Source organism: Erpetoichthys calabaricus, chromosome 2 (assembly GCF_900747795.2).
Source record: "Erpetoichthys calabaricus chromosome 2, fErpCal1.3, whole genome shotgun sequence".
Lineage (NCBI taxonomy): Eukaryota > Metazoa > Chordata > Cladistia > Polypteriformes > Polypteridae > Erpetoichthys > Erpetoichthys calabaricus.
The window spans coordinates 83,529,284-83,555,839 of NC_041395.2; the positions used below are offsets into that span (position 1 = coordinate 83,529,284).

General features: G+C 36.3%; 1 protein-coding gene across 1 annotated transcript in view; it reads right to left on the minus strand.

The window, feature by feature from the left end:
• The window catches only part of ntrk1 (neurotrophic tyrosine kinase, receptor, type 1), a 105,303-nt gene extending 79,357 nt beyond the window's left edge, over positions 1 to 25,946 (minus strand). The window contains exons 1-3 of the mRNA XM_028791501.2: positions 25,628 to 25,946; positions 3,872 to 3,946; positions 2,956 to 3,027 (exon numbers count right to left, since the gene is read on the minus strand). Of these exons, the coding sequence (XP_028647334.1) occupies positions 2,956 to 3,027; positions 3,872 to 3,946; positions 25,628 to 25,812 (332 nt within the window). The 5' untranslated portion in view covers positions 25,813 to 25,946. The remainder of the gene's footprint in view (positions 1 to 2,955; positions 3,028 to 3,871; positions 3,947 to 25,627) is intronic.
• Between the last annotated feature and the right edge of the window lie 610 nt (positions 25,947 to 26,556).

Genomic DNA, 26,556 nt, shown 5'->3' on the forward strand with positions numbered 1-26,556 from the left:
TGCTTTCGCAGATATTTAAAGCACTTTTATTATTTTAAGTTATTAAACTGATAACTGATGACAAATGAACCAACAGACTAGTGTGCAGTCCTTCAGAAATTTACAGATTAATATAATAACATCCATCAAGTTAATGTCCTCAAAGTTCTTGAAAGTAATACAAATCCTGAGTATGTATTTGTTCACTCTGTGCTTACATAATTGCTTTTCTTTTAGATTAATTTGTACACAAATGAGTTTTTTTTTTTTTTTAACTTTTATGTGTTAACATACCTCATGCAGCAACAACAGTGAGCTAATGTACCAGCGGTGTGACTTGTGTGTACACGAGCCACTCCTGCCATTTGACTAACTTGTGCTGGGGATCGGTATTGCCGTCAGGAGTGGCTATCAGATAAGTAAAAGAGGAAAGTATATACATTTTCACAAGTCGAAATAACCACCCTCACGGTAAATTTATACAAGTTTACAAAATCACCAAAACCTATCAGTGGAAGATTTTGAAATTTCAAGACTTCATACAATGAGCTCTATTCGAGATATCACATCGAAAATTGAACTTTCCTGATAAATTTCTTTTTAGAATAAGTGTGCAACATTTCTATGAAATTGGTCCTCTCAGAGCTGAATTGTTTCGTACAGACAGACGTACAGAAAGACATCTCAATTGCAATAGGAGCTTATCGCAATGATGTGTGAACGCACTTAAAGATGCACTATCTGGCTAGCTAAGAAAAACATTTTCAAGTTATCAAAACAAGGTATCACAGCATTTTTGTCTATTTGCATAAATTTGGTGAAATGTTTATGTTTTAATTACATACACGTCATGACATGATGCATATGCAAATCTTCTTTATAGACCTTTATAATTATAATTTGACAGCCATTTAATGAGTTAACACCAGAATCCCTTAAGCCTACGAAAAAACTCATAATCCCGGGCCACCTTAAATCCCTTTGCACCTCTCCATCAGCATCTTTTGTTTTGCAAAGGAAGCAGAGGGTGATGGTGTGAGGAACCTCATCAGAACTGGCCGATGTTAAGAATGGTGTTCCACAGAGGTCAGTGCTAGGGCCGCTGCTATTTTAAATATATATAAATGATTTAGATAGGAATATAAGTAACATGCTGGTTAAATTTGCAGATACCAAAATAGGTGGATTGGAAGATAATTTGGAATCCGTTATATCATTACAGAAGGACTTGGATAGCATACAGACTTGGGCAGATTTGTGGCAGATGACCTTTAATGTCAGTAAATATAAAGTATTACACATGAGAAGTAAAAAATGTTAGATTTGAATACACAATTTGCAGTCAGAAAATCGAGAATACACCTTATGAGAAGGATTTAGGAGTCATAGTGGACTCTAAACTATTGACTTCCAGACAGTGTTCAGAAGCCATTAAGAAGGCAAACAGAATGTTGGATTGTATAGCACGATGTGTGGAGTAAAAGTCCAAGGAGGTTATGCTCAAGCTTTATAACACACTGTTGAGGCCTCATCTGGATTACTGTGTGAAGTTTTGGTCTCCAGGCTACAAAAACGCCATATCAGCGCTAGAAAAGCACCAGAGAAGAGCGACTAGGCTGATTCCAGGGCTACAGGGGTTGAATTATGAGGAAAGATTAAAAGAGCTGAGTCTTTACAGTTTAAACAAAAGAAGATTAAGAGGTGACATAATTAAAGTGTTTAAAATTATGAAGGGAATTAGTACTGTGGATCGAGACTGTTATTTTAAAATGAGTTCATCAAGAACACGGGGACACAGTTGGAAACTTGTTAAGGGTAAATTTCACACAAACATTACGAAAGTTTTTCTTTACACAAAGAACGATAGACACTTGGAATTAGCTACCGAATAGTGTGGTAGACAGTAAGACTTTAGGGACTTTCAAAACTTGACTTGATGTTTTTTTGAAGGAAATAAGTGGATAGGACTGGCAAGCTTTGTTGGGCTGAATGGCCTGTTCTCATCTAGAGTGTTCTAATGTTCTAATATTCTAACATGAAGCTCAAAGAAAGCAATTCTCTCGCCAAAGTGAAACTACCGAGTAAAGAGAAACTCACTTAGCCACTAATGCATCCACCTATCATTTAGTATTTAAAGTCCAACAGTGAACACCAAAAATTTATTTTTTGGAAGAAATAAGTGGAGAGAACTTGTGAGCTTTGTTAGGCTGAATGGCCTGTTCTCGTCTAGATTGTTTTAATGTTCTAAATGTGTCGATCAGCACAAGCTGCTATAGAATCCCCCACCCCCCCACCCCCACCACCACCAAGATTACTTTTTTCTTATTGTAAACCAGTGCAAGTTTTTAAAAATGTGAACAATCTTAATTAACCCTAGAAAAATAAAATTAGCTTGTTCACTTTAATAATTTGACAGTGCATAGTGATATGCCGACCCACACAGAGTCAATTTATACCTTCTAATCAATCGAATATCTTACCAGAATGATTCAGGATAAAAAGAAGAACATGGAAACTCCAACCCTTAACCAAGAATCTATGGGTAAAACAAATTTTGTGGTCCACTGTGTTGCTAAGGTAAAAAAGATTAACCACCTAATTGAACGATTGTTCCCCATCCCAGGATACTTAACTTTTTTAATATTTTCACAAACCTACTTAATCTTATTTGGGGTTGTGTGGGGCTAGAGTTTATTCAAGCAACACTTAATGCAATGAGGGAAACAGTCTAGAAAGTGTTTCAGTTAATACCAGGGCCCACATCTCCACACTCACAATTGCGGAGTAGAAGATTCAAACCCAGGACATTGGATCTGTGAGGCAGCAGAGCAAACTATTGTGCTGCCTTCTTAACCATTCTTAAATAAAAAATTCAATTGCAATCGGTTCTTATTATTTGAAGCAAAGCACATTTCTTCAATTTTAATTTAGTTGGCCTTTTTCTGCTGTTTATAACGTTTATCAAAAAATACTTACACATATTGAAGCTTTAGATTGTTTTGGAAGGTATTGGCTGAGATGTAAGATAATCCACAGAGGGTAACAGTCCTGAAATTACACAAGGCAATATTTACACCATTACATGAATTAATCAATACTTGGATCTGATACACAGACACACACACCCACACACACACACACACACACGCCCAATCAACAAAGCTACTGGTACAGTCTACATGCAAGTGTAAGTGCAATGGATATTCATAGTAGTTGACCTTATAGAGCCCTGGCTTGTGCCTACAAAAAACCTGACAGTAACAACATACTGTGCATCCAATAGTGTGGATAAATAGAGGAATCACAAGGGAAACTTGTTTTGAGATGAATAACCTGAATGCATGATAGGGATAAATTGACCACCATGTAAAATGGTATGGTATGTTATTGACAAGCTGGAACAGTTTGGGGTCTTTTCAGCCATAATGAGAATATGACATTTGATGTTATTAGGACAAAACAGCTTTGAAGGGTATGGCACAGCCACACACAGAGGATTCATTTGGTGGCATCAGCTGCCATGACTCTATGCCTTTGGACATTGGGAGGATCTGAAGGTAACTCACACCAGCTGGGAGAACATAGAAATTCCAAAATAAATGATAGCTGGAACCCAAAGGCCTTTTGTGCGTTTCAGTATCACAATGTATATTTCAGACTTGTTGAAGGCAAAATACCACCATGCAGAGGGTAGGAAAAACAACCAGGAAAATTAAGTAATACCAACTTTAATGATGTCCAAAATAAATTTAGCATATAAAGTAAAAAAAAAAAATTACACAGCAGGGGTTGCAGTGGTATGACAACAACATTGAAGAGCATGACAAAACTTATAAAGGAAATGAGAATAATTCATTCCACATATCTAGTAAAGCTGCAAAAAGCGACTTACAAATTTTTCAGCTCTCTGTAGTTTGCAAATTCAATTTCTGTTAAGTTAAACAGCATAGTCTGGCTTTCAATGTAACTGTTGAGAAATTAATAGTAAAATAAAGCATGTTAGTAATCAGTCAGTTCATTGTAATAGAATGGGACATTCCTATGGCAACTCTGCACACCTAGAATAACGCCAAGGGCACTGAACATACTGAAGGAAATGGTGCATATACACTGTAAACTAAATACATCAGCTCAAGATAAAATAAGAAGAACACAATGTCTAAATGTAAACAGAAAAGAACAAATTTGTCCCGCCACACCTGCCCTGCCTATATATGGGTGTTGAGCCCTTGTAGACTGGAAGGGGACAGCTAGTTTATATTACTCTTTTTCACATACACAAAAGCACAAATATACCACTGCTATCTTACTCTCTCTTAAATGCAACTGTGACTTCTTATTCTCATCAGCAACCCCTTACTTCTAATGTATCTCCACACTTTTTTATCTAACCTCAAAATACCAGTTTGACTGAGGTACATGTATTTATTTATTTTATTTTAAAACAACAATAAAATAACATTGCATACACTCAAGTTGAACTTGATCAACAAACAACTTCATAGTAAATATAGGAAAACAAAAATGAAAATTAAAAAATCAGAAAGTTAAAAAAGGAATGCAACAAAACAGAATTCAGAATTGAGGCAAATTTAAACCCTATGCCAGAATCGTTCCGACCAACTTCTGGAATAACTTCTTAGGTCAGTAGTGTGTCTATAAAGTCACCGAGCTCCTGTACCATGCTCCTTGGCAGCTTAAGTGACCACTTCACTCCAGAGCATTCCGTAACCATTTGGGGTCAAAGCATGACAGGCGGTTTCTGGACAGCATGATCCCACCCATTTCAATCTGTTTTAATACCCAATAGGCTGGAGGGTTAAAAAAAAGGTATTAGGCCTCCTGTCAGTTATTACCTTTCAAAGAACAACATGGTCCTCCTTCTTTGCCGCCCTTCATGGCCTCTTTCTTAGGTAGATAATCAGACATCCCTATCACCTGCTGAGTCCATTTCTCTCAAGCTTATTGGAGGATATTACTCGTATGCTCCCAGGTCTCATTTTTTGGCTTGTTCTTGCTAGACACTTAATTCATGCAGAGTGACAGTGTTCCCCTGTCAGGGCCCTTATTCTCACGTGTTTGTGCAGATTTATGTCCCTACTGCTCTTTCTTTTATGACCCTGTACCGTGCCAACCTTTCTTTCATACCAATGGAAGTCACTTCCCACACTGATATTTAGAGGCACTCTGTTATTGTTTTTGTTAGACTGGGTTCCATTCTCTGTGTATTGACCAGCATGGGTACTCTTCCTGTGCTATGCCACTTTTACCTGACTTTCCTTTGGTAACACTTGGTAAGTTGGAAAACCTCATACACAATTAGATGGGAAAATATTTACTAAAATAAAAAATAGTCAAATGAGGTCATTGTGTCCAGCTTACATTTACCGTCCTTCAGATTCAGGACATTAAAGTACCCCCAGCTAATAAAGCCAGCAGGAAAGATGACTATAGTTAAATTTAAATTGCTTTTACCTCCACCAAATTGTTCAGACTTTTTGTGAATGAAGGATTTTGCTTTTTTCGTGTAGCCTTCAGGAAAAAAGGCCATGGGGATCTTTAAATATTCTGTTTTCCTCTTTGATGCTTCTTAAACTATATACCAAAGTAAATGGATGACAATTTCTCCATGCTGGTTTTTCATCTACTGTCCAGCACATACGCTATAGGGTACCTTCAGAGCCATACAAAGGTAAGGAACCCAGAGTGTAGACAGATTGCTTACATGTTCTCTTCTTCCTTCTGCAGAGCAGAACACAGAGTGCAAGAGAAGCAGTGACATCAATTTCAGGATGAGCCAAGGAGTCCTGTCCCTTCTGCACCATTAGTATAGTCAAACCCAGAAGTCAGCAGATCAAGCCTAGATGATGAAGCCATCTTTCTGTTTGTGTTTTCATTGCAGGCAACCACTTTTCATTTCAACAACTAAACGGGGTTCCAGGAGGTCTGCAACTGTTGTTTTGTTCTACATTTTCCTTTTCACAATACAAAAGGAAGATACCAGAGCCAGCAGGGAAGTGGTTAAATATGACTTCAAAATAATAACATCTCTGTGTTGGTAATCTGAATCAATGTTTGGCAAGAGTGCTGGAATAAGCAGCTGTGTGATTTTTTCTTTACTGCTCTTATTGATCAGATTAGTGTAAAGAAATGGCCCTTGAGAAATATATGATCCGCTTTCAAAATCAGAGCAGACTGGAGTCATTTCTCATTGTATTGCTGCTTTTGTTTTCCGCTCCTAGATTTATTTTATGATGCTAAAATCATTCTGCTAATTAGCTGTTGTTAATCATTCATAATGGAAAAAAGTAATCAAAAGAAAAGAAAGATCCGCACAGTTGTCTCCCATTCAAATTTTGAAATACTTTCCAAGTTGATGAATAAAATATAATTATTTAACCATTTAAAGCCCTTGGAAATAAATCCTGTCTTACAGGTATGAAAGCTAGCATTATTTTTATATAATACAGATTACTATAAGAAACAGCCTCTAGTTAGGCTAATAAATTGTACGCGAGTACACTGACACTGAGGCAAAAAACGAGTGGTACGTTTGACAGATTGTAAAGTACAGGTAATAAGACCAAATGTAATATGAATTGATCTCTTGTTTTTGTTAAATTTTATTGAGAAAAAGCTAGCACAAGTCCAAATAAATGTTAATATAGCAACATGTTGGTAGTGTTTTGGTCCTCTTAATATACCCTGTATCCACACAGAAGGGTTGGAAATAAAAAGAAGGCCAGACAGCTGACTATTGATTGTGACAACACTGTGTTAGCTAAGATGGTGTTGAGTGTCTGTCTTACATTAAAAAAACTTTCAGCAGTTTCCCACTTTGCAAGTGCTTTTCTTATTTAGAAAATAAACTAAAGCTTTCTCCAATTATACAGTACAGGATACCTCTTATTAGTCAAGATTAGACAGTGAGTTTAGAGTGTGTCAACAGTTATTATGGTAATTGTTCACATCAAAAAGATGTCTTAACAATTCCTTTCTTTCTTTTTCCAAATTTTTGCAATGTGCCCGTTGTTTGTTACTAATCAGGATCATGTTGAGAGAAGCAGATCTGTAGAGGGTCTCCTTGTTGGATTAAAGCATATGAAAGATTCATTTGTGAACATGACTGAGTGATCATCACAGCCATGATGTTACAACAGCGAAGACTGTTAGGGATTGAAGCTCTGTGGTGGCACAACAGGTATCTGATAAATAAGCAAAGACAGTAGACTTATTGGAGATAAATCAATAAAAAAACGACTAAGGGATATAGATTCAGTTAGGCTAAATCCTGGATGGAATTTTGCTAGACTGTGTTACATATGTTTTAAAGATAATAAACTGGCTGCAAATTAAAAATCAGTACAGCGTCAGACATACAAAGGATACTGAGGTACTAAAGTACCGTGTTGTGGATTTCTTTTTAAATAGTCATTTTGTAATGTTTCATCTAAGTTTCATTATAGCAGATCTCCCAGAGGACAGAAAGTGAACCGGTCAATTCAGCTGTTCTGACTAGACAAAGAAATGGCTGTGCTTATAAAGACATAGATAAGAAATGTATGTTATGACAGCCAGATTTCAGTTATTTTACCTTATAAAGAGTGGAAAGTTACTGGTTATTACAAAGTCATAAAAGAAAAGAAAGTTTAACCAGAGCCACCTTTCATTCACCAAGTAATTAGTGGAATATTACTATGGTTATATTTCATTTTTAATTTAGTTTGCTAACACTTCAATAAGCATACAGTTTATAATACATGTAACATACGACTCAATACTGTCCATTTCACAACATTAGCATCAGTTAAATCATTAATCATGAAGTAAAAAGTCAAATTTAATTCATTCAGCAGACCTTCATCACCGACTTGGAGATTGTTGTCAATCAAGGTCCAAGAGTAGAGCAGGGACTCATATGTGACAACTCTGTACTGAAACAAAGGGTCCGACACCCTGTAGATCAGGGGTCTCCAACTCCAGTCCTGGAGCACTACTTTGAATACAAGTTTTCATTCTAACCATTTTCTTAATTAGTGGCCAGTTTTTTGTTGCTACTAAACTCTTTTGCCTTGATTTTAATAGACATGCTCTTTAGGATTCCAATTATTTTCTTTTTTAATTATCAGCCAAACAATGAGATACAAAACGAGGCAAAAGAAAATCAGTAATTTGTGTCCATCAGAAAATATCTGAAAATAAAGGAGGTCTCAGTAATGTTGATCTAGTCAGGTCCACAAAACATTTTGACGGTGTTCTTGGAAAAAAAGAAAGTCAACAGTTTGGAAAAATCTGCTGTGGAATTTAATAATGGGTTTAACAACAAGAATTGGCTTCTAATTAAAAAACTGGTTTTAGTGAAACGGGTTGAGGTTAGAAGCTCCAACTTAGCTGGTCATCTGTTGGCTCGCTTCACATCTCATTTCCTGTTTGTATGCAGTTTAAGGAAAAGAAATAAATGATGGCTCAGAGGCAATTGAAATGAAGGGAAAAAGTTAATTAGCAGCAAAAACTGTTCACTAATTTAAAAAAGAAGGGTCAGACAGAAAACCTGCAGCCACAGTAGCGTTCCAGAACCCTTGGAGTTGGAGACCCTTGCTCTAGATGTTTCAGCAGATGCACAAGGGTCGTGGAAAAATGGAGGACAAGTTTTGAATACACGTGCCAAAACAAAGTGACTGATAGAGCCACTGCAAATCATGGGAAATATGTCACTGCATTTTATTCAAAGAGCTTCTTCTAAATTTAAGGGGGACAGCAGTGACAACATTGGACTCAATGTTGGGGCACAACTCTTAAGAATCTGAAAACACTGGTGTCTTCACTGAGTTCTGATCTTTCTGTGTGTCTATTTCTTTTTCTCTAATGTTTGCAGTGTGTCAATTATTTGTTAATAAACAGGATCATGTTGGCTGAAGCAGATCTGTAGAGGGTCCCCTTGTTGGGTTAAAGCGTAAGAAAGATTCATTTGTGAACATGACTCACTGATCATCACAGCCATTGCCTCAAAGACTGCCGAGCTGCACATATATTTTAGACATTAAAAACTGGACCTAGCATACAAAGCATATATAAATATGACTGAGGAGACAACATCTGTACCTTTACTGTCACCATACACCATCTTTATTTTTGAAAAGTCTGAAAGTATTTTCAGATTTGTGCACTTAATCCCAAGTGATAAGTTTAAGAAATCACCCTTCACGGCTCTTTGTTTTCAGCCACCACCACAATAAAAGTACATACACAGCAGATGCTGCCTTTTGTCAGAAATCAGGTTTAACATCGTTTTGAAGATCTGTGATTTAATGTTTATGGGCAGCTCTCGTTCACCTGCACTTTCTGTTTTATCCAGTGGCCCTAATTAGGGACTTAAAGATATACATCTATTTGGGATCGTAGCAAATGTACAACCAAAAGGGGGCTAGGAAAGTTTTTTAAATACTGGGAGTTCTGTAACTGCAACGAACAGCATCACTTCAATCATTCTTGGACCCGAAACCTAAATAGTGTTGGTCATGGCTTATTTCAAAAAGAAGGAAGAGTCTGGGAGGACAGCTAGCTTTCAGGCATCACATTTATTGAAACATCATGCATCCTTTGACCAATGTTTTTCATTTCAATCGGAATTTATCCACACTTTCATTACTCTGCTGAGGCCAAACCTTTGACATGAGCTGTAATTTTGGTTTTTCTAATTTTCTCTTTGATTTAGTTTCAATATTGGTTATTTATGTAGTCATTTCTGCATTTTATGGTCTGTTCAGTACTCCAGTCCAGATTTCTGTCAACAGACAGAAATAAAAATAAAATTGTTATTGGAAACAAAAATTCATATTTGAGAGAATATCACAAAGACATAATCAGCGGTGATGGATTTAATGCCAAATTTAGCTTTTAACAGCACGCCAGTTCATCATGTCAGTGAAATTAACGTAAAATAAAATACAGCATGTGACTTCTTGGTCTAATGGAATGCTTTAATAATGCCAACAAATATATATTTAATTACTGCTTTTATTTTTTTAGTTGTCTCTTCTCTAAGGGTCAAACGTACAGTATGTTCACCTGATAATTACAAGATGTAAATTGATTTATTTATTACATTTCCTAGATTACTTACAAATGAATATACACACAGTACCATTAACCAATTAAGGAAATTCAAGTTTAGCAAGAGAAGACAACATTTTTAAAAACTGTGTATGTCTCTATCTATATAGCATATTTGCTCGAATAAATAAGACATTTGAAATGTATGCTGTAGTTTCAATGTAAAATTTCTAAATTGGTTCCATCTGTATTTGACTTAGATCTACAAATATATAACAAAATATAAAAAAACTGATATTGATAATACATTTTCCTCATTGTCCTCACGTTTCATTTGGAATTTTTTTTTTTTTTTTATTTTATGAGGAAAACATTTACCCCCTGACCCTAACTGACAAGAATAATCCACATTGACATTCTCATTTTAGTTTAAGGTGATTGTCATGTGTACTTAGTACAATAAAATTCTCACCTACACACAAACAAAAAAGTATAGACATAGTATGCAACACACACACACGCACATATATACAGTATATAGTATATATACAGCATAGGGTGGCACGGTGGCGCAGAGGGTAGTGCTGCTGCCACGCAGTTAGGAGACCCAGGTTCGCTTCCCGGGTCCTCCCTGCATGGAGTTTGCATGTTCTCCCCTTGTCTGCATGGGTTTCCTCCTGGTGCTCCGGTTGCCTCCCACAATCCAAAGACATGCAGGTTAGGTGCATTGGCGATCCTAAATTGTCCCAAGTGCATTCTTGGTGTGGGCTGGCGCCCTGCCCGGGGTTTGTTTCCTGCCTTGCACCCTGTGTTGGCTGGGATTGGCTCCAGCAGACCCCTGTGACCCTTTAGTTAGGATATAGCAGGTTGGATAAGGATGGATGGATATACAGTATATGTGTTATGTGTTATATACAATATTCCTTACATTGGCAAGTATTTGTTAAATATATACATTAACTGTTTCTGTCTCTAAATATATATATATATAATATACAATGCAAAGTTTACTTATTCGCTCACTTAATAACTCATCAAAAAACACTATTTCCCGTTTAGTTAAAAAGCTGAAATTTAGCAGTATGGTACATGTCGGCCAGTAGGAATCCACTAAGAATATCAAAGTTTAGGGGTAGAAACACAACTACAATAGACCAACTAAATAATCCAAAATCTCAAAAATGCCTTGATTAATATGATTGAAATTTGTTTACATTATAGAAAAAATAATAATGCTGTAGTGAGTGGCTTGTTTGAATGCACCTCTCCCGTTTTTCGTTTCATCACTGACAATTGGGGTTGGCAGTTTATACAAATGAACACCAGCAGCAGAACAATGCTACTGACCAATGGGTTGGATGGACAAGTTAAAAAGGGCAAGTGTCTGCCCAACAAAAAGAGACTAGGTGGCATGGACTGTAGAAAAATCTCAAAAATGGTTTAACTGATTTGATGGAAATTTGGTGATGTTATAAAAGAAGAAAAATTTATTTCTTGATAATAATGCTGTAACAAGTAGGTTATGCTAATATACCACATTCTTTTTTTGGCTCAGCACTGAAAACTAATTGCAGAGATAAACAGGGCTGATGTAAAGATGAACAAGGGGACGTGTCCTACACAGGATAAAAAAACTGGGAAATGTAATTAGCAAATGTGGTATAACTCGACTGCAAGGAAGGTGTTGTGGCTGTGAGTGACTGTAAGCGTTGCTTTGTCAGAAGCAAAAGTTAAAACATTAGTAAAGCTCAGTTAATAGGCCTCCATGACATCAAGAGAGAGGGGACAAGCGCTAGATATATTGCACGCTATTATTTCTTTTCACCTGTTCTCTTCTGTACAGTCCTTACTTCTCTCCTGTTTTGTACCTCACTCCTTCATAAAAAAAGTTTTCTCTTGGTTTTCTACTTGTGTTTTTTCTCCTGTGCCCATGAAAATGCCAGCACATTACATTGACAGGAAGTAAACAAAGCACAGCACCAACATTTACTCCTTTTGGCCTTCAGAGTACCGGCTTGCCCCCCAAAACTCTGCTTCTGATATCCATTAAAATCTATAGACTTTGAAGTAGGACCCCACTTATGCAGTAGAGAAAACAACCACAAAATTAAAAACGCTCCATTCATTGCATGGGCCTCCTAAATGTGCAGCTTGAAAATGCCATTGCTGTTTATTATAGGTTAAAATAAAATGATTCAGTGTTAAAACTTTAAAACTTTATTGTCTGTAAATGGGTATGGCAAAAAAACAGAAGCTTGAACAATTTTTTTCTTTATTTAACCTTATACAATGTCTTGTATTAGGAAATTGTTCACATACCCCTTGGGGTCAGAGCGCAGGGTCAGCCATTGTACAGCAGCTCTGGAGCAAGTACTGGTTAAGGATGTTGTTCAAGGACCCAGCAGAGTAGGATACCCTTTGGTAGTAACAAGGATTCAAACCGGCAACCTTCCGGATACCAGCGCAGATCCTTAGCCTCAGAGCCACCAACATACAACCAAGACAAAAACACTAAAAGAAATGCTAGACAAAACAATGTAAAAAATAAAAATCAGAAATATCTAATAATAATAGGAATATACTATATACTCCAGATCCCATTATTCCTATTAGTTGTCTATTTCCTATAAAATTACATTTTGCAATGTCTATCAACAACAGCCAAAGTCACTAAGTTGGAAAAGCAGGATTTAATCTACGGAAGAAATGTTTTAGTCATGTGAGACTGTATATAGAGTGATCAAGATTAAGGAGCTCTACTCAGCTGATAATATTAGTCCCGGTTTAAAAAAACCTGCAAAATATTATATATAGAAAAGTACTCAATTAGTTACATAGTACTTCTGATAAATCTGATTAGTTAATGGCACTATAATCAAGACCTCTTTGTTAATTACTTAGTATATATAACTACTTAGTATATACAGTATCTTATTCAGTATATAGCTTAAACTCAGAAATTGGTATATATATATATATATATATATATATATATATATATATATATATATGTAGTAATGGATAGTAAGAATGGGATGGTTCCAGATTCCGTATCTGAACAGGAGGCTGGTCCACCAATTAGGCCAGGTGGTCCTTATCGCAGCCAGGAGATGGACATGAATGGATATGCTGGACTTGATAAAGGATCCTTAACTGACCAGGATGCTAGTATACTGTAATGGAAGGACAGGGAGCAGCAACTTACTTGGGTTATTTACTCCCCTGAAACGCCAGATGGTAGCCTCCCTAGGTTACAGTACCTCTATGGGTATTCACTACTGGTCAAATATTTTAGAATACCTCGGTTTTCCTGTTTTTCTTCCTATTCAATCAACAACTTTTTAGGGTTGTAGTTACACAGTCTGTTACAACTCTGCATTAAGACAGAAGGTTTATAAGTAACCAACAGAAGTTGGGACATCTGTGCAAATTGTTTGCTTCAACTTGCAAGGCTTAATTTATTGTAACCTGTTATTTTTTCCTTGAAGAAGGTCCATTTGTAATATTATGAAATTGCCTTTTTTTCATATGAATATGTACTATATGTATATATACATGCGCACACACACGTAAAGCTTTATTTATTATGTTGCAATATTTGTTATTATGATTCGTTGTTTAGTTACATTAAGGCCTGTAAATCAAAACTGTCCCATAATCTACTGTGTGAGTGCCATTGGTCCTTTACCTTTTGCCGAAAGATAGAGGTGAGCAGTCGACTGTGGAGAGTAATTGCGCTCTTTCTAATCTCATTTGCCATTTTAAATTAGTAAGTATTATATAACTCCTGAACAGAAGGCAGCCTTATTTGCAGCTAACTGGATGAAGACTGTCTGCCTATACACTGATTGATCTCCACCTTCCACTTTGTATGCATAATATCTAAAAAGATAAAGTAGCATTGTCCAGTATTTCAAGAGATCTAACATTTCAAAACCTTTTTATTGGTTATATATGAGATGAGAACTGTCACTGTAGACATTAAATTATAGTGATATATTTTCAAAAAATGTGGATGCAGTAGTTATTGCATTAAGTCAGACTTGTTTATGTGATTCCTGTGTATTTCTCTTTTACTTGTATTACTGTAAAAAGCAGTACAGTACAATACATTGTTTGGCCTTATAACTTCTCTTTTTAAAAAGCTTAAACCTTTGTGAAAAAGAGATGCACTTGATATTCTACAGAACGACATGCATTTAGACTTCCACAAATCAATGCTTTTCTTTTCCAGATCTTCATTAAGTTTTGCTAATGACTTTTGTTTCTAAAGTATTTTGAACATATTTCTTCAGATACCTTTATTTGTAACACGTTTGCTGGACTAGCAAAGGCCAAGTTCTGCATACAAATCTCGTTATGATATTGTAGGAGCTGTGAGACAAGCCATTTTGTTTAAAGGGAACTGAGCTGTCAGTCAGTCAGTCAGTAATTCACTAACCCGCTTAGTCTTGAACAAGCATGCAGAGGGAGCCAAAGCCTATTCCAGCTAGCATAGGGTGCAAGGCAGGAACAAACAATGGACAGGGAGCTATTGCATCGCAGACAAAAAACACACTGAAAAACACACTATGGTAAATCTATTATCGCCTATCCACCAAACCTGCATGTCTTTGGACTGTGGAAGGAAACTGGAGCACCCGAAGGAAACCCACACTGGGAGAACATGCAAACTCCATGCAGGGGGGACCTGAGATACAAACCCTGTTTTCCTTACTGTGAGGCAGCAGCACCTCCACTATACCACTGTGCCATCCCTGGAACGAGTTGTATTTTGCAGAAAATCAAGATAATATTTGTTTCAAATATTTGAAGTGCATTAGCTTTGTTTACATTTAGGGTGTCTCGTTCCAACACACTCGAGTTAACTGCAATTCAGAAGATTTCAAATTTGACTACAACATAAACATCAGTTTCAGGATATCATACTCTGCACACACGACAACACTAATACTACTACATTCTGCTTATTCTTAGAAATCATTTTTATATAGTGCCTTTTAAAGTAAGCTCTAAAAGATCACTTTATGGAACAATAATAAGCCCTCAGGACTGTATGTTATCTGCTTGAGACCACAGGGCACTTGTACTTTATTGATTATGCATCTGACATTCCCAAGGGGTCCATTCTAATCACTTGATTTTTTCCATCTCTGTGCTTCCCTCAGGTCTTGTTATTTTGCATCATGGGTGGTGTGGGGGGGCATTGAGTGGTCAGATGATATGCAGCTTTACCAGTAAACTATAGCACGTTATATTGTGCCCTTTCTGGCCACTCATTTCCATTGAAACTGTTACATACTGATGTGGACATCACTGTTTTTCAAATGCATTACATGTCACTGTGGTGTTTCTGTGAAAATCATAATGGAAAAGACAAAAACAAGAGAATACTACAAATAACGAGTGTTTAATAGGGTATGTTGGATGATTGCTAGTGATGTTTCATGGCAGTAGAACTGGTGTTTTCTTTTAACTTTGAATGCTATTCATATAGACATCTTTGCATTTATGTAGAGCAAACTTGTCAGACTCAGATCCTTAAGGGCCGCACAGGCTACAGGTTTTGTTTTCTGCCTGTTTCCTAATTCTTAAGAATTTCTGATTCTAATCTTATCATAAAGAGTGAGGTGCCAGCTTCCAACACTGCAGTCTAAGTGACAGATAGATTTGTACAGCACATAAAGTACAGTTTAAAAGAGGCAAAGTGAAGAAATATATATATATATATATATTGTGATGGACAGCCGGCAGCTCAACCCAGCCAGGATGCCCCTGGAATAAAAGGATGGGGGAAGGCAGCGACTTGTCGACACTGCTTCCCCCAAGATGATAGATGGCAGTTTCCCTGGACTGCAACAGTGCCCCGGATACCCGCAGGGCACTAGGGGACTTGGAGTTCGGCAGCACAGCCCTGCAGGGTACTGTGGGTGCCGCCAGGAGGCGCTGTGGGAAGTTGGTGGGAAAATAAATTCTCACCTAGCCCTAGTACTAATGGACTACGAAAACAGAAACCCCAAAGTACTTACAGGCCGATTGAAAACTTGAATTCTCCAGCTGACCCGGAAGTACTAATAAGTCACGTGTGAGGAATAAGAGAAGCACTTCTGGGGCAAGGACTATATAAAGGACTGGTAGAGACCCAGCAAGGAGAGTCGGAGTTGCGAGGGAGTGTGATGGAGCTACTGGGAGGAGAGGAGGAGAATAATTGTATTTTGTATTGTGTTTACTGATTGTGTTTATGGTGGTGGAGGTGCTTTGGGGCACTGTAAAGAAGAAAATTAAAATAGTTCTGGGTGCTTTTAAACCTTTGTCTGCATCTGTCTGTTGGGTTTCACGGGGCAACAGCACCCTCAAGCGTCCACTTATTGACAATATATATATATATATAACATGTAGCAAAGATTCAGAAAATTAAGGACCACTAACATTACAGCTGAGCTAATTCTTCAACCAAAATATTCATTTCAAAGGTTCTTGGGAGTTGTGAGGCAATAAATAATATTTAACTAAAGTGAAGACTACTTGTATGAGATAAGGAGTCCTAATGGAGAATCTAGAATGGAAAATGAAGGCACCCCAACCTGATATTATATGAAATTCATTATAATGCGGAAAAAAATATTGGATTTTGAAGTAAGATGACTTTTGATGTTGCTCTTAGAGAGGCATTTTACAAATTTTGAGCTGCTTATAATTTGTACAGAAGGAGTTTAGTGAAATAATTTCAATGCCATTACTATAGAGACTGAGTTAAGTAAAGCCAGTCCTAGTTATCTGCTATTTCTGCTCCATCTCATTGCTGTTAAGTGTCTAATGACTGTTATCATGAATAACCCAAATGCCTTATTATTAGTAAAGACAAGACTCTTGGGCAGGTGTCAACGTATTCTTGCACATTTGCATGAGTCACTCGGCATGAACTAAGCATATGTGTCTTAAGAAGAAAAGGATTAGCAAGACATAATGCATTGGTGATTAAGTCCTGAATCCATGCTCAGCTGTTCCAGCAATACACCACCAATCACTATTTTCCCAGAAAACACCTTCATAAAATGCTATACAAAGCACTCAGAAACACGGTTCAAACCAACAAGACAAGAGTAATGCTGGATACTTATTGTTCATGCTCTTTAGTAAGACTATTTTACACATAGACCTGTCATTTGGCTGAAGTTCCAGTGACTTCATGATGTCTTTAAACAATATGCTTCAGCTCAGCCCTCTGTGCCTTAGCTGTTGTGGTGTGGAGCTTCCACACAAAGCAACCTTCAACTGTCAGCACTCTGCTGTACATACTTACCATGCATTTTGTTCTGCGATTGGTGTTACTTGGGGATTTATAACTGAAGATGATTGAAACAGTTACTACAATAAAAAAAATGTAAGCCTTGCTTCTGAATAATACTACTGAATAATATTGCTATGCTATAATTAGATTACAGTTATTCTGGAAGATAAGGCAGGCAACATGACATAGTGGTTAAGACTCTGGACTTCAAACCTTCAGGTTATGTGTTTTAATCCCACTACTGCCACCATATAACTATGAGCAAGCCACTTAATCTGCCTGTGCCTCAACTGGAAAACAAAGAAATATAACCAATCACATTTCCTATGTTGTAATTCTTGGATAAAGGCATCAATCCAACAATAAGTAAACAGTGTGAAGTCTTGAAAAAGGTTACAACACATTAGAAAGAGACTTCACAACATATAACATGCTTTTCAAGCTAAATTCTCAATTTTGACTCATTTCACCCAAGTTGTGTCTCATGTCTCCTTTTTGTTTAAAGTTATTTCTTCTAAGAAATCTTAGGAGAAATATTTGTGACAAAGTTAATTCTTGAATGAAACATAAATGAGAAGCTTTTTCAAGTCTCTTGAGCCATCAAAGAGCCATCCTTTGAACAGTTACATTTTCCCATGGGATGTTATTTTGACATGGATCTTTGGTTGTGTCAACACTGTAACGCCAACTGTAATTATCTGATAATTTATTAAGAAGCCCATATTGTACTAATCAAAAGACAGTTAATTGTATGAAAATAAATATTGTATGACTGGAGAGTCAACAGGTGAACCAAAGACAAAGTAGTCTATAAAATTCACAGGCCTTTGTAAAATTTTATAAAAACTGACATCCTCTGTTAGACATCTTCTCACTAATTTAAAGCTCTGTTGCATTTTTGATAATGAATGTTTATTTATCTTTCAGAGAGAACCCCCATTGGTATTAGGTTGTCTGTCAGTAATGGTATGATAAAGTGACCAGGAAATGAAAAACGTGTATGGGAGAAGTCAGGGAGATAGGCTTGGTTCTGAATACTAGAAGAAATCAAAATATTGATTATCAAGTACAAAATACAAGATCAAGTATCTTAGACAAGAAGGTAAGAAAAAGGTCCTCAAACTAACTTGTTTTAACCCAAATTAAGTAAGAACAAATGGGTCCGTATTTTGTAGCAAATCCAATACTCAGATAGCAGGAGCTGTGCCTCATCATCTTATACAGGTGGGATGAAGTTAAATGACATGTCATGTGACCAGCTCTGGGACTAGAAATTGTAAACAATATGGCCACTACCATGCAATGATCAATACAAAATGGTGGTGAACATAAAAAACAAAATGGCATTGCCAAAATAATGATAAAGTATTTTCAAACAAAATGCACAAACACAAAACGCACAGCGTTGTATTCTAGGAGTTCATATAACTAGAATATAATACCCATAATTTGACTGAGGCTGCTAGAGTCTCAAAAAACACTGGAACAGCACTGTAATGTCAGCTCCATTTGTGATAGAGCTCATATTGAAAGGTGTTATAGGAAAAACAGACCTCATCTGACTGAGACAAAACGGCAGTTTGTAAGCAGCAACTCAGTGCAGTTCTGTCATCTCATAGGTTCATCAGCTCTTAGAGCCAAATTCACCTGGCCTCATTCGAAGTAATTTACATATAATTATAATTTTTAAATAATTAAAAAATATAATAATTTATAAATAATATTTATAATTTTAGTGATAAACGGCTGACTGCCATACTCATGAAGAAAACCATTAGGTTCCATCAGGCCCTTCTGACTCATCTGCGTTCCAACTGCCACAGCCACGTCTAGGTGTTGAGAACACAAATAACAACCATAATCGGCTGAGTCTTATCCTAGCGAGATGAACTACATTGAGTTTTATAATGGAACTCCACTCTCACTACAGCCAATATCTTCAGGCTTATTTATAATACAATACAATTATATAATACAATTTATTTTTTTATAGCCCAAAATCATACAAGAACTGCAGCAATGGGTTTTAATAGGCCTGACTTTGGACAGCCCCCCAGCCTGGACTCTCTAAGAAGATAAGGAAAAACTCCCAAAAACACCCTTCTAGGGAAAAGAAAGGAAGAAACCTTGGGAAAGGCAGTTCAAAGAGAGACCCCTTTCCAGGTAGGTTGGGATTGCAGTGGGTGTAAGAATATGGGGGTAAATACAATACAATACAATACACAGAACAGAACACAAGTAATCCTCAATACAATATAATGGAAACATTACACGTACAGAGCAAAATTCAACAGTAGATGATATCACATAATACGATTTGCTGCCCATTGCTTTATCATTTAACATTCTGAAGCCTGTCATTGATATCAAGGTTTTAAGACTCTTTACATTTTAACAATAAAAAGTCAAAAGGAACCATTTGGTATGTTAAGCTTCGTGAAGAGAGTATAAAAACTATCCAGCCATCCATTCATTATCCAACCCACTTTATCCTAACTACAGGGTCACGGGGGTCTGCTGGAGCCAATCCCAGGGTGCAAGGTAGGAAACAAACCCCGGGCAGGGCACCAGCCCACACGCACTAGGGACAGTTAAGGATCATCAATGCACCTAACCTGCATGTCTTTGGACTGTGGGAGGAAACCGGAGCACCCGGAGGAAACCCACGCAGATACGGGGAGAACATGCAAACTCCACACAAGGAGGACCCAGGAAGCGAACCCGGGTCTCCTTACTGCGAGGCAGCAGCACTACAACTGCACCACCGTGCCGCCATAAAAACTATTATACTATTATTATTACAAAATTACGGAAGCTTTCAAAATGATGTAGTTTAGCAAACTACAGATATTGAGCCTGAAGGGATATCACTTACCTTAGTGTTTTTCACAGAAAAATTGCAAATGTACTTTAAAATTAAATAATGCTACAAGGTAAAAATAGATATATCACCATACTCAGCGTTGAAACAAAAACAAAAGGGCATGTGTTTTCAAATACAAATTACTTTACTAATATTGATTTAGATGCACTTCATTCTTTTAAAATCAAATAAACAGTGAAGAGTTTAGACATATATCCTTACTAATTTAAAAACAATCTGATTGAATTTAAAATGTCCATCTTCCCATTTACTGAACGCACTTAATCCTTTCAGGACAATCCAGATAAAGTACAATGTAGAATACAGCCAAAAAACTGAAAAGCTCTCTGCTAAACTATGGAATATTATTAACCCATGATGTTTTCCACAAAGTTTTAAATATCTTGATTTCTTTGAGATGTGAGCTTTTTATATTGAATAATTTAAGCAGTGTGCTCTCTTTCCAGTTTTCTGTTTTGACACACATTAAATGACAAATCTAGACAGCAGCATGAGACTGACTCCATGCATCTCCATATTCATGTATACAGAACCTACTGAAGGCTTAAAAGTGAAAAGATTGGGTTTGTCACTGTTTAGTTTCTTCAGAGTTTGAATAACCTTTTACGATGTATAAATGCATCACATTTAGCACAAAGTAGATAGATAGATAGATAGATAGATATATAATAACTTCGGCAAATGGACCCTATACCAGTAGTATAAGGGGAAAACAAAAAACAGCCTGGGACTGGGTATCAGTACATTGCAGAAAATAAGATAATATAACATAAAACTGATGAGCTCCATTTACAGTAGACAGACAAAATATTAAGCATTCATCAGTGTAAAAAAGCTTAATGGAAACCAACATGAACTCTAACAAACTAAATAATGAGTGAAATATTTCAAATTTTCTTTTAGTATAATAATAGTTTATAGCTGACATTTTTGCTTTATTTCCAGTTCCACTTCCTTTCTTAACCACTTATCCATGGCACAGTCATGAGTCAGGTAGAGCACATACTAGCAATTATCATGCCAACTTAAACAATGCCAATCCACCTAACTTCCATGTTCTTGCACTGTGGCAGGTAAGTGGAGCACCTTGAGGAAGCCCACGTGAACCCAAGGAAAACATCCACACACTGAGCACCAGGGACATGAACCCCAGTCTCTTTCCTGCTTGGCAGCATGCTACCACTGCACCACCATGCCGCCAATGATGGATTATGAACTTTTTAATGCACTCAATATAGAAATCATGCTCAGTGTAAGCAAGAGACCACTCATGAGGGAAATGAGGAGAGGAGATCTGCTGAGGGTATACTTCATCTCACTAAAGTCTGCAAACTGCTACCGCATTTTTGATGACTGAAACTGAATTATGTTAGTCTATAAAAAGAGACTCATTTCATAATCTGTTCCGCTATTCCCTTCTCTTTCCCAAGAATGTGTGTTTTCCTCTTCTAAAACTCAAAATTCACTCACTTAATGCAAAAATCAAACACAAATGTTAATTTATGTGTCTTTATCATTGTTAATAAGAATTTCATGCATGGTGAAAAATGCCAAACGTGGCAAGTTGAAACAGCATACAGTAACACAGTCACATAACATACAGAACAGTTAGTATGGTTACTTCAAAACAGAAATGAAAGAACTGTATGCATAGTACTTGAATGTTTGTCCCAAGTGTAGTGTTCCTTCATTACGAAAATGAAGAGAGCAATTACAGACTACAGGGCCTTTGAAATATGAGGATTATAGGCTTAGATCCCCTTGTATATTAGTAACTCTTCCATTTTTTTATACCTGCTTTTTACATATCATGGTTACAGGATAGATTCCAGTTGTCACAAGGTACGCTCACGTATACCGGATCAGTTTAGAAATGTGCTTGATGACAATTTGAAAGGAATGGAGTACATGAAGGAAACTTGGAAGAACATGAGGTAAGCAAACAAACTCCTTAGAGAAGAATCAAGCGCTACAGATGATCATGAAATAGTCTGCTTTAATACCAATGTCACACAATAGAAAACCGTTTAACAGTACATTATTTGTTTAACTATAATTATTAATAATTATTATGTTTAATGTCTTTGCTCTAAATGGATAAATAGATGGCTTAAATAATAGACGTTCTGTATATTATTATGTATTTTAAAAACAATATGTCTACTCTGAATAAAAATAAAAATTAGTTTTGGGAATTTGACACTGCAATAGTTCCAAAAATACAAATAACATAAATCTCATTTGAACAAATTTCGAAAATATAACCTTAACACAAATACCCTTTTACTGTAATATTTTATGTTTGTGTTTCTTTTCATACATAATAAAAGCAATAGCCTTGCTTTGCATAGAAATAATATGCTTATTAAATAAGACACCAGAAGATGAGATGATTCTGGCCTCAAACCGACCAAAACCGTCTTATCGTTTATGTTAGTAAAAATTCCTAAGAACATAAGTACATCTGCATTTGTGAGTATGTGAATATTAGTTTGGGCTTTGTAATTATGTTGATATCATTTATAGTGTAATTACTACTGAAGCACTTAATAGTCAATTTCAACTTTTTAACGTGTCTTTTGTTTAGTTGCATTGACAGTCCTTGTCTAAAGGATATGCGTCAACCCCTGTAAGTGGAATACAAGACTTCAGGTTGACGGGAGCCTTTTAGCAACTACAAATCTTTGCACATTCTGTTACTTTGAGTGTTCTAAAATGCAATCTCAATTAATGCTATTAATGTAAGTGGTTGTATTAAAAATTGCATTTGTGCTCTCAGACGACTACTATAACATTTATTCAGTTCTGCACAAAGCCTTAATGTATTGTACTTGTATTAATGTGACTGGCAGATGTTTTGTGAGTTTGTGAAAGGTTTTTTTTTAGCTCTGAATAAACTATTAAAAGAAAATAGTCTTACATATAGTTTTTTTAAACTTATTAACCTGTCACTAGCCTTTAATCTATCTATCTATCTATCTATCTATCTATCTATCTATCTATCTATCTATCTATCTATCTATCTATCTATCTATCTATCTATCTATCTATCTGTTTTTAACAATAATCAAAGAATCAACAACCATTTAATGAAAAGGCAACTCTCTAGCAATGAAAGTCCGGGGTTGGGCAAAAGATAAGTGTAAAATAATTTTTTCAGTGATGCTAATGTTTTCCAAGCCAAGTTTAATAGATTCACAAAGGCGACTGGGTACAACAGCCCAATACATTTCTGTGTTCAGGGGTGTAGACAGCAACATGTGATACCACTTGTGGGGACACTGCAGCAATCTGAAATGCTTGAAAGACCTAACCCTAACCCTAAAGAACTAGCCCTCCAAAGAACACATAGTTGGGGAGTGAGTTTGGAATAAGAACTTTATTGATGGAGGAAGGAAGTTCAGAAATGTGAGGAGAAGAAGAAGAAGAAGAGAGTGTCCTGCTATGGGCAAGTGGACCAGCCACCCCACAGAGTCCACTAGAACCTTTGTGTTTAGTTAGGCCCTGAAGGCTTAGGTTTTGCCTTCTGTAACTTTCATCCTGCTGTAAATGTTGCTTCATGTGTTAATAAATGTGCTTCCTTTGGTGGTCAATTCTAGACCACCTCACGCTGTCTATTAGAAAAATTTAAATCATCCATCCATCCATTTTCCAACCCGCTGAATCCGAAAAACTAACAGGCAGAAGTTCACCCATACTCATTATACAATTTGAAATACTAAATTTAAATATTTTAAAAGCATTCAAAATTAAAACAAAACAGACCATATTCTATATATGATATAATAGAAAAAAACTATTTTTTTCTTGAAGTTATAATACTTTATGGAGCTGGCCTGTGAACTCAATATATTTATTGTGTGATCCAGTAACACTAAAAGTTTTAAAGGATCATGCCCTATTTATGAACTATTCTGTGTGTTCACAACACATCATTAACTCACATATAATGCAAGATTTACAACTTATTTTTTTGTGAAGTGCTCTTCACTGAGTGCAAGCACAGAGCGGTGTGAACAATTCTCTGTTAAAATACAAGTATAGATTATACTAATTATCAAGTTCAGAACTGATACACATAGAAATGCAGATTGGTTAAAACACACAAAGAACAAGGCAGAAACTGATTAAATGTAAGTGGAACCCAACAATATCTGTGAATTGATTAATTAATGAAGATGATTTGAGATTGTTATCCTGCAAGTAGAATGAAACTTCTCCATGTAGGCTTATAGACTCATTGTAATTTAAAAGTGTAATTTAAGTGTTTGAAGGATCTTTATTATACCATTTAAAATATTCAAGTATATTATCAAGGCTTACATAAAAAACATATTTATTCTGATATTCCGTTGTACTTTGTAAATGCTCCCTTCGTTGTGTTGTTCCTGTGAATCATTTGATAACTACTGACAGTTATTTACAGTGTACCGTATAACTCTGGGTTTATCTCTCTTAGCATTTTAAATGTTTTTTCTGTAAGTTTTATAACTATTAAAATATTCAAGAACACTTTTTTCACGGGGTAGGCTTAAAACGCAAATATATTTTCATTACTAATCAAATGCTTATCATTGTTAAAATGTTAAAAAAATATAAGGACAATTTCCTTGAAGCCACTGCCAACAACAATTGCCAATCTTACTCATTTTTTTCAGTATGTTCTGTGCCAGAATGTCTTGATTGTGGAAAGGAAAACATTCTTTGATTCTTATCCAAAAACATTTTTTCTTCACTTTTCTTGTAAATATTGTAAAGTGCAATTTGTGAAGGAACTCTGTGCTTAATAAAGCATGTAATGATTTACTGAACGGCAGATACGACATGATGAATTTGGAGTCAAGCTTTGAAAATAAAGTAGCAGCGCAATATCTCAGTGTTGTATTTTTGTAAAAATTGCTTACACTAAAAGCTGACAACTATAAAAGCATAGAGCAGAAGAAAATCACCTTTCTATTGATATTGATGTTTAAACTATAGTAATTACACAACAGCAGAAAAGAAAGCATGGTTCAATAAGCTTCTAGTACAAGCCCACCTTCTATTCATCTCTGAAGTTAGGAGAAAAAGATCTGTCACATTCTCACAGAACTACGTGACACCTCTTGGCACTTTATTATATGCTGTTTTTTTGTTGTTTTATATTGACTAGGAAATCCCACACTGTAATTTAAAGTTATAAAGAGGAATAGATTGCTCTTCATTAGATTACTCTCTAAACAGACTTAATCATACTACAAAATAAAAACAAAGTATAAAGCCTGTCTTAAAATACTTTAGGCATGATAATGTTAAGCAACTTGTGCAGGGCAAACCAATAAAATTCAGGGTAACTTAATCCAAAAAAGATAACAAATTTAATTCTTGGTTTAAATACATAAAGTGCAAACAAAGAAGTAATTGAATAAAGTCATCCTTACATCTCTGTGATGTTCTCGCTGTCCTGGGTGGGTAGTGTTGGGACCATACTGATAGTGTCCGGTTCAAAACAATGCATAGAACTAATGGAACAACGGCATGTTTCTGGACACGCAAAGCTAAGCGGGAGTATCAAAGCAAATAAGGCCAAGATTAGGAATCTGTGCTCCTCAACTCCAGAAGCCATGTCTATGCCAGTCGGTCTTTAAAAGTCAGCCAGTTTGTCTATGTTTAAATTGAAAATCTGTAATGTCCACTGTTGCCTGTGCTTTCTTCCATCTGTCACCAGTTGCTGCTCCGATAGTTCTGGGCAACTGCCGTGCTTTGAATAAATAGCTTGTTTAAAGAACACAGAGGCAGACGTCAGGCATTACCCTGGGGAGATGTGTGCAGCATCCCCTCTCTGCTAAAGGGAGGGGCCCTCTTTGAAGTGTCTTTATATCTCTAAGGCTGTAATAGCTAGCTGATACTGGGAAAGTATCGGATGGAGAGCAATGGAAGCAGTAAACAGTATGGTTTAGAAGAGTGTTAGCTTTATTTATTAAAAATTTAGAATGAGATTAGAGTCAGACCAACCAAAGAGAAGTGTTATGCAGAAAACTGATTTACTCCGTACAGGTAAATGCATGTTCAGTGATGTCTGCCTATAATACAATTCTGATTATTCCCTTGTTTTGACCTACTTAAATTTTAACCAAAGTTATTCATTCTTTTTTACCTAATATATAAAAACTTTAATATCACATTAAATCCTAATTGCTAGCTAACAAATCTGTTTATTTATTGTAATTGCCACATGGGATGGACAGGCATCCCGACAAGGAGAGAGAATGGTTCATGACCCAGATAGGAGGCTTCAAGAAGACAGATAGACATTCCGACCAAGGATGAGAAAGGTGCCATACCTGAACAGGACTCTCCAGGTGAATGG